The sequence below is a fragment of the Heteronotia binoei genome, chromosome 5 (genome assembly GCF_032191835.1).
Source record: "Heteronotia binoei isolate CCM8104 ecotype False Entrance Well chromosome 5, APGP_CSIRO_Hbin_v1, whole genome shotgun sequence".
Lineage (NCBI taxonomy): Eukaryota > Metazoa > Chordata > Lepidosauria > Squamata > Gekkonidae > Heteronotia > Heteronotia binoei.
Genome location: NC_083227.1, coordinates 130,163,345 through 130,172,897, shown reverse-complemented (window position 1 = coordinate 130,172,897; position 9,553 = coordinate 130,163,345). Strand labels below are relative to the sequence as shown.

Here is a 9,553-nt window from a genome sequence, read left to right as displayed (position 1 = left end):
TACTGTGAAGCTGCCTTACAATTGATATCCCTTTTAAGTGAAGTTGATCTTGAAAATTGTACTTAACATTTTCACAAATCCAAAAAACCCTTTTAAAAAATCAAGCCAACTTCTAAAATTACTTATAATCTTTTAGTTTGCTCTACAATTGCACGTTCTTTAGAACATGTTTAACTGTGCAAGTAGTCAGATTCTTTTTCAGATCATCTGTTTCAAACACTTATTACTAGTTACCTTCAGTACATTTTTACTGGAAAACTGATGAGTCAAATAAGCTTTAAGTTATAAATCATATCAAAAATACTTTGAGCCAGGAATTCAATTGTAGCAGAGAGGCACTGTAGAATGCTGCAATATTCTGTCAAAGTCTGAATACTTAAAATCCAGTAACACTTTAGCCGTTTCATATATACTCACTGAAGCATGTGAAGAATTGAATTCTTTATTTGCAATATCCATAACTATTCTATATTTCTATTCAGAAAGGCAGTTTTTCTCTCTAGAACATTGTTAATAGAACAACAAACTTTAATTCTACTGTGTGAAAGGGCTACAAATACATCAAGCAGACTACAGAGATTTTGCTTTACAACTGGCACCTAGGTTACTGGCTCATTTATCAATCACCTAGCACAAAATCAGAAGATTGGGCTTTTTATGTACTCAAAACGTTTACTTTGGGGGAAATTTCATATATTGGTTGAGTCAAGTTCCACAAATTCTTTGACAACATGTAGGTTTGACCTTCGCCATATAAAGACCTAACAGACTTCACAGATCTGAAAGCCATTTTTTTCCTGTTGCTGGGATTCTTACTCCAATGTTCTACTATTCTGCCAGCAGATGGCACTGTAAAGGTAATTCTTGGTTTCTTTTATAAGAACAGTTTAGACAGTTATTTCAACCAGATGCTATGCAAGCAAAGTATTTAATAGAAGGGAATAACCTCTGGATTGTTTACAGGCAAGCCAATAAATAACACAATGTGAAACTGAGCAATCTGAAGTTTTGAACACCTATATGAAAAAAGCAGATGCTTTAATTGTGTTAGAACTACATATGCTGATGTAAAATGCCTTATACAAAAAAAACAGACCAACTGTGTCAGCAAGGCAAATGGCCCAATTACAAAATGATGGACATATAAAGTATTTAAACAGTTCATCCACCAATGGGCACTTCAAAAATCAGCCTATAACTCTGAAATAACAATCCAATAATAGCAGGACAGAAAAAAAAATTAGTTGAGGCCCTTACTAGAAATGAAGTATATTACCCTAAATGCATGGAGAAGTGTGAGCAGACTCAAAGAGCCTTTGTTTTAACTGTATGGAATGAACTCTAGGAAAAAAGACATGTAAAGGCCAATGAACACAATGATTTATTTAAAAAATAAAAATGTAAAAACGATTCCCCCCTCCCCTTTTACAGCCATGGGATCAGAATAGATTTTGTAGAAAAAAAATGTGTAGGTATCCAAGTCCTTACAAAGTTAATTCCCCTTTGCCCCTCCCGTGTTTTTAACTCCAGAATCAGCACATTCCCTCCCATCCCCAAATAAACCAAAATTAAAACAATCTTGTTCCTAGTATAAAAACGACCAATGTCCAAGCAATAAAAAAATAGAGTCCATCAATGACTAACACAAAATCGTTGTGTGAAGCCCGGTCCATCTTCGGGAAGAAAGAAGTGGCACAGGCAGCAGAGCGACCCCAGCAGGGGTAATCTGAGAGCTGCTCCGCATCATGGGAGCCTTTTAAATGGAGGTGCCCGAAGGCGAAGAATAGGGGGACTATTGAGAATCTGGCCCGGTACAAACGGAGAGCATACTCCATGCAGACAAAACTGGTACTCCCCACAGCGATTATGGGAAATTCCCGCTTAGAATGGGCCTCCTCCGTAGCCTCCCCCACCATAACCGCCTCTGTAAGGTCCACTGTTACTACGGGCTCCCCAGCTGCCGCCCCCTCCGCCTCCCGCGCCTCCGCTCTTCATGGGGCCGTAAGACGACTGGTGCTGGCTGTAGCTGCCAAATCCGCCGTACCCGTTGCCATAATCGCCGCCGCCGCCGCCGCCTCCTCCTCCATAGCTCCCTCCTCCGTATGACCCGTAGCCCCCTCCGCCGTAGCCTCCGTAACTGTTATAGCCGCCGCCGCCGCCTCCTTTGGAGAGCCCGTTGTGGTCCCGGTTGCCGCCGCCGCCGCCCCTTCCCCGTCCCCTGCCGCCCCAGCTCGACCGGGAAGACCCTCCGCCCCCTGCCTGGATGTCTTCCCGGGGCACAGCCTTCTTGACCTCCACGCGGTGACCCTGGATGGGGTGGAACTTTACCACGGCGGCCTTGTCGGCGGCGTCGTGGTTCTGGAAGTAGACGAAGCCGAAGCCCCGCTTCTTGCCGCTCTGCTTGTTAGAGATGATCTCGGCCTTCTCCACGGGGCCGAACTGGCTGAAGTGCTCCACCAGGTCGTTCTCGCCCAAGTCCCCCTTGAGGCCGCCGACGAAGAGCTTCTTCACTTTGGCGTGAGCTCCAGGCCGCGCCGAGTCCTCGCGGGAGACGGCTCGCTTCAGCTCCACCGCGTTGCCGTCCACGGCATGCGGAGAGGCGGCCATGGCAGCATCGGCCTCCTCCACGACCGAGTAGGTGACGAAGCCGAAGCATCGGGAGCGCTTCGTCTGCGGGTTCAGCACCACCACGCAGTCGGTCAGGGTGCCGTAGGCCGAGAAGTGCTCTCGCAGCCCTGCCTCCGTCGTCTGCACGTTCAGGCCGCCGATGAACAGCTTACACAGCTGGGAGTTATCCATGCCGGAGCCGCGGCCGCCAAACTCCTCCTCGCCTCCTCTCTGCTGCCGCCGGCAGGGGGCAGCTGCGGCCTAGCAAAGACGGACGCTACGAGGCTGGAGTTCGTCACAGGCGGGAGGGCGGCCACGGCGACCAGACCTAGCTTAACCGGCAGAAAACGGGGAAAGGGGGTGGGGAAGAGGAAGCGCACACTCACAAAATGGCGGCTTCGACGCCTCCTCAAGCGCGCTCACAGCCGGTAACTGGTGCCCACACACAAAGGAAATGCTAAACGGCCCGCCCACCGTGGTCTCGCAGAACACGCCCCGTTCTAAGACCTAAAACGGCTCTACCACTACCTTTTGCGCCGAAAGACATCCTGCTCCTGAGTGGCACCTCTGAAAGCCAATCATTTTTCTTTCTCGTGCAATGGGACGTTTTTTAAAAAGTAGGACGGGAGTGACACTTGAAACACCCAATCACGTTCTCTTTAAAAACAGTTGTGCAACGAAGAGGCGGGCACCTATTCGCGCTGAAAGAAAGCCGGAAAGAGGCAAATAGTACGCCTTGACGTCGGCGCGTAGAAGTATAGGCCAATAAGAACTTTCTTTTGCAGGCGCGCGGGCTTTCTCGTGGGGGAGGGGGGTAGCAGGCGTAGGGGAAGTTAAAGGAGTGCGTTTGAAAAGTTGAATGAGCGTGACCGTTATAGGGAGTTTTCGTTGTCTGACAGGTTCCAGCTCTAGCGAGCACGCAGAAACAAAAGCCTATTGGAGGCTCCGTGAAGTGTGGCCGCATCACCTATGCTTCGATTTCACCACGATGCTTAATCTCTTTTACTCGGAAGTAGGCCTCCTGTTAGCAGACACACTTTCGCATGTAAAGAAGCCATTTGTGTGGCCCTTCAAAGAGGAAAGCTATTGCCCCTTCTTTTCCACGCGTTCCAATCACTGCACGCCTCGTTGCTACTCATTTTGGAGCGTTGTGTCGTTACTTTCACTGTATAAGAATAAAACTGATTTTTCACTAGCAAAAAGAATATGCGGGACATTGTTTTAAGTTTCCGTATAGCCATAATTAAATCAATCATTCAAAGGTTCTATAAAGACATGACATTCCCCTCAGTAAACAAAAACTACCCGCGAATGTCTATTCAGATGCCTTATGTACTTGGCCTTTCCAATGATTGTGGTTTTGCTGATACAGTTTGAACCTTCTTTGCACAGCATTTGGTAATGTTTTGCCAAAATATTTCCAATAAAAATATAGTATCTTAAGCATATTAAAATAGATCCAAATTATACATTGCCCCACCATTTTATTTTTGCTTTCTTGTGATGTTTGAACTCAAGCTAGGGGGTGAAGTTTTATTACAATTTGTAGGTCTTGTCAGCCACCAGCGAGCCTGCAGCAAACGTGGACTATTGCACCCTTCTTAAATCTTCGTTCGCGAAGCCAAGCCGAGAGAGAGAGAGAGTACCCAAAGAAGAAAATAGAAAATGAAGTGGAGGGTTAAAGGGAAATGTTACATTATGGATTATCCATAATGTCTGTAAAATGATCTGAGCACTGCAAACATAAAGTACTGTTTTCATTTTATATTTTCATAGACAACTTTGCCCCAATCTGTGGATAATTATAGTGGTTAATTGGGGTGATTTACACAGAAGGCAATTTTTTCTGCAAACTTGGGGGGGACCCCATCCCACCACAGGCTTGCAGAAAAAGCTGCCTCCTGCCCTGACTAGACATATGAAGTAATCCCACTCGAGGCTACACACTACTGCTTCAGGCAGGGAAGCCTAGTGCGGCATGCAGTAAAGAGGGATCCTTGTCCATTTTGACTAGCCAGTGGCTGAGCCAGGTAGCCTTAACCAGGGCAGCAGCACACAGCACGTTCAGCATGGCAGGTGCAAGGCTCCATTCCCTGCGAATGTCTGCAGCAGCCTCCGTTTGCAAGGCAGAGAGGACAGTCAGTGGCTGCCTCCCACTGACTAACAGCGAGCCTACTACCTACATCCAATGTAGGGTTGCCAATCCCCAGGTGGGGGCAGGGGATCCCCCGGTTTGGAGGCCCTCCCCCCGCTTCAGGGTCGTCAGAAAGCGGGGGGAGGGGAGGGAAATGTCTTGAGCCCCAAAAGAAGGTGCCCCTATCCATTATTTCCTATGGAAGGAAGGAATTGAAAAGGTGTGCCGTTCCTTTAAATGTGATGGCCAGAACTCCCTTTGGAGTTCAGTTATGCTTGTAACAGCCTTGATCTTGGCTCCACCCCTAATTTCTCTTGGCTCCACCCCCAAAGTCCCCAGATATTTCTTGAATTGGACTTGGCAACCCTAATCCAATGTCAGATCCCCTCCCCCCCACCCTGACAATTTCCCATGGGAACTAAGAGTTGCTATTTTGACCAGGGCTTTTTTTGTAGAAAAAGCCCAGCAGGAACTCATTCACATTTTAGGTCACACCCCCTGACATCACCATTGTTTCACACAGGGCTTTTTTTTTGTATAAAAAGCCCAGCAGGAACTAACTGGCATATTAGGCCATACCCTCTTATGCCTATCCAGCAGGAATTGCGTTCCTGCGCGTTCCTGTTCAAAAAAAGCCCTGATTTTGACTAATAATCTGCCAAAAAGTTTGGAAAGGATATTTAGATATATGGTGACAGTGGCTAGAATTATTTATGCAGCAAAATGGGAAATAGACATTTGCCCAGATTAGAAGAATGGAAAAATAAACTAGCTAGTGATGGTAAAACTGATCTTATTTGAGAAACAGATCAGTTATGAAATTCCAGGGGAGATGGAGCGTGTACTATTTGTATGGAAATAGGAGACAAATTTAGAATGAGAAGTAATTTAAAACTTTGTATACAAATGTATTGCAATGGAGAAGTAGAAGTAGCTTTAACTGTTGAATGTTGAATATAATTACAGCAACAAAAATTGTTTTTATTGTATTTTATAGGCCGTGTTTCAAAAATTCTTTTATGTAAGGAAGGGGATATTGGAGAGAAAACACTGTCTGTATTCTGTTCATAATATATAATAATTTTTTATTTTTCGTATTTTCTTTTATGTTTTGTCTTTTGAAAAAACTTTCCTGAAATAAGAGGAAGAGGAGATTGGATTTATATCCTGTCCTTCACTTGGAGTCTCAGAGCAGTTTACAATCCGCTTTCCCTTCTCCTCCCCACAACAGACACCCTATGTGGTAGGTGGGGCTGAGAGAGCTCTTTGAAGAACTGCTGTTGAGGGAACAGCTCTGAGAGAAATGTGACCGATCCAAGGTCACATGAGCAGCTGCATGTCCAGGAGTGGGGAATCAAACCCAAGTCTCTCAGATTACAGTCTGTGTTCCTAACCACTACATCAAATTGTCTCTAAGGGGACTAGGGTGCTAGGGGGATATATTATCTCCAAGAACAATAAATAATTAAAAGAAATCAAGATAAGTACAGAAAATATGAAAAGCACATTTCAATTCACACCATAGCAAGAGTGATTTTAAAGATGCCTGATTACAATGCAGAAATTTTACTCACATGCATTTGCAGTCATCATGTCACTATGCCCTGGTCCTGGATGAGTAAACTAGTTTTCTGGAAGATCGAAGTGATAAGTGGGACTTCCTATTTTCCTCCTGAAAAACTATAAAACTTTAACTGGTTTTAGTTGGTGTATTTAATAACTTCTTTATAAGGATGTTTTCAAAGGCATAGATAGCACATTGGTACTCAGTTCCCTTCATTAACTAATCCCATGGAAGTTTCTCCCTATTTGATTTGTAAAGTTTGCAAACACCATTGCGATTCTTTTAGCGTGTGATCCTAAGTACGTGGAACAGCATCCCACTGACTGTGATGGAATTTGCTTCTAAATAAATGTGCTTAGGATATCTCTCTCTCTTTTTTCTTTCCAAAATATAACTTCAAGTTAAATGCCATGTAGGAACCACATGGTGGCAGACAAGCATAAAAGATCAGTGTGCATTTATGAAAAGAAATCAAAGATGAATAATCTCTAGCTTTACCTACCAGACCTCACACACTTTCTGTTATCTCTTGATCCTGCATGTATGTCCAAAATAAGTTCTAACTATTTCTTGTCATTTTGATGAAAGTTTGCATCCTGATTCTCTCTATAGCAGTAATACAACATCTTTGGTGGGGCTGCTCTGTCACCATCACTGCTTATTTAAACTATTTACTACAACCGTATTCTGTGTGAGAAGACCATCATTATATGGACTAAGTGCAGGGTCGTCTGTATGACAGGGTGAGGTTCTGATTGCTTTTTCAGGGTATCTACTATTTTAATTTTTTGCTTTATAACCAAACTAGGAATAAGGCCCATTGTGAAGAAAAATGCAGTGGGCTCTAGAAAGAGGCTCTGGGTGAGTGCCCCCACCCTTGCTGTCTTCTCATCCACCCACCCAAGTCAAGGCATTCACTCCCCCCCCTTCCCACCCACCCCCAACCATCTCTTCCTCTCAACTACCCCTGCACTTTTGACATTCACTCACCCGCAGCCTTGCTGTCTTCCCCCCCCCCCAACCCTTGGCATTCACTCACCCCTGTCTTCCTCCTGACTCTGCAGCTGAAACAGATGCTGGCTTCCCCCACCACATGTGTAGCCATGTGTCCCCATGTCTGTGGTGGCTCCAAGCCCTGAAAGAGGCTCAGCATGAAGATAAGAAAGAATAATTATGGAGGGTGTGGGTAGCATGATAACAGTCACACAGATGCTGAAGCTCAGCGTTCCTTTTGCTCACAGTGCAGCTTTGCCACCTTTTCCTGTCATATGCAGCCTTGCAGCGTTTAGCATCACTGTGTGCTTGTGATTTTATCTGGTTTTGCTTTTTGTTTTTTGGCCTGGCCTGGTTGTGTTATGGTATACCATAGAGTATGCGCCTCAAGGTGACTTTTCTGTAGGGGGAATTGATCTGAGATCAACTTTCCATCTCCTCCCCCGTCCCTGCAGCCTCTATCTACAAAAAGTACAGTCTTTCTCCACAATGTGGACCAATGCAGAAGGGAAGTGTTCTAAGCAGGGTATAATGACACAGAATCCACTCCGCAAAGCAGCCATTTTCTCTAGGCCATCTGGAGTAATTCTGAGTGATCTCCAGCCCTCACCTGGAGATTGGCAACAATGGTTCCCCAGGAGGAAGTGGCTGGTTTGGAGGGTGGAGTCTATAACATTGTAGCTGCCCAAGGCCCCACCCCTCCTCAAACCCCACCCTCTCCAGATTCCACCCCTCAAATCTCCAAGAATTTCCTAACCTGGAGTTGGCAACTGTATATCCTTCTCAACCAACCATCCACCTACCTTGATCTTCCTCTCTGACTTCAGCTTTCCATCTGCTCCCCACTTCCTGCAGGCTCTACCTAGGTTGTGGGGCTTACATCAGTCTCCTCTCCCCCTTTTGATTTGTATCACAACCCTGTGAGGTAGGGTAGGCTGAAAGTCTGTGAGTGGTCTGAAATCACCCAGTCAGCTTCCACAGCAAAAACCTGAGTCTGGCAGACCCCATTCTGAAGCCCTAATTCCTATACAGCGCTGTCTGTCATGGAGGAGGGGAGCTGCTGCTGAACGGTAGCAAGCAGCAAGGCCTAGCGTAGGTCCAGGAGGAACCTAAAAATCTCCTGGGATCGCAAGTGAACTTCAGACAATCCTTGTCTGTCCTGGGGTGAGGCTGAGGGGAAGTGGTAGAGAGGGAATGACAGAAAAGAAGTGGCAGCCATGGCCTCTGAGGGTCAGTCATAACTCTCTCAGAGCTGTTCTGCTCAAGAGTAGTTCTTGTAGAGCTTTCTCAATCCCACCTACCTCACGAAGTGTCTGTTGTGGGGAGAGGAAAGGAAAGGAGATTGTAAACTGCTCTGAGACTCCTTTGAGTAGTGAAGGGTAGGATATAAATCCAATCTCCTCCTCTTTTTCTCCTCCTTCTCCTCTGATGCAAGAACAGATTGACAAATAACCCTTACTTACAGCTTTAAGGAAGCTTTGAGGATATATCAGTAATATGGACATTTATGCTTATCTGAGAGTTAGCAGACATCATTCCCAAAGCTTTAAGGAAGCTTTGAGGATATATCAGTAATATGGACATTTATGCTTATCTGAGAGTTAGCAGACATCATTCCCTAATAAACAGGATTACCAGCTCAAGATTGAGAAATTCCTGGAGACTGGGGGGGAGGTTTGTGGGGAGGAGGACCTCAGTGACCTTTTTCTCCAGGGAAACAAATCTCTTTCACCTGGAGATCGATTGTAATCCCAGGAGATCTCCAGCCAATACCTTGAGGTTGGCATCCCTACAAATAAACTGGTTGTGCTGAGAGGTGGGCATATGAAAAAAAAGTGATGCAAAATGAAGCTCAATGTTATCTAGGCCAAAAACTTAATTATGCAACACTGTCGATTATTTAATATTGTCTAGCATTAAATATTCAAGAAAGGGAAAAAGGAGGATTTGTGTAACTACTGACCCGTCAGATTTGTCTATCATTCCAAAACTATATCGGAAAAGTTTTGGAATGATAGACAAATCAACCTGTTTGCACATTAAACATGCACTAACACTTCAGGGATTAATTAAAAGCTATGCCTTACACAAAGAATCATACTTGAATATGGGATATATTGATTAAGCTTAAAGTGTTTTATATTAAAGCCTTATTTTCTAATACAGAGATATTTAAGCCAGAAAGTGTTAGTAAGAGAGAAGACCGTGTTCCTAAACAAAAGGTCTTTATCTCAGAGAAAGTGCCAAACAAAGGG

At 44.9% G+C, this 9,553-nt stretch overlaps 1 protein-coding gene across 1 annotated transcript; it reads right to left on the bottom strand.

The window, feature by feature from the left end:
* Nucleotides 1-428: 428 nt before the first annotated feature.
* On the bottom strand, nucleotides 429-3,121 carry HNRNPA0 (heterogeneous nuclear ribonucleoprotein A0). The gene has a single exon (XM_060240412.1). It carries the CDS (start codon nucleotides 2,797-2,799, stop codon nucleotides 1,882-1,884), a length of 918 nt encoding a protein of 305 aa, XP_060096395.1. The 5' UTR covers nucleotides 2,800-3,121; the 3' UTR covers nucleotides 429-1,881.
* Nucleotides 3,122-9,553: the final 6,432 nt, after the last annotated feature.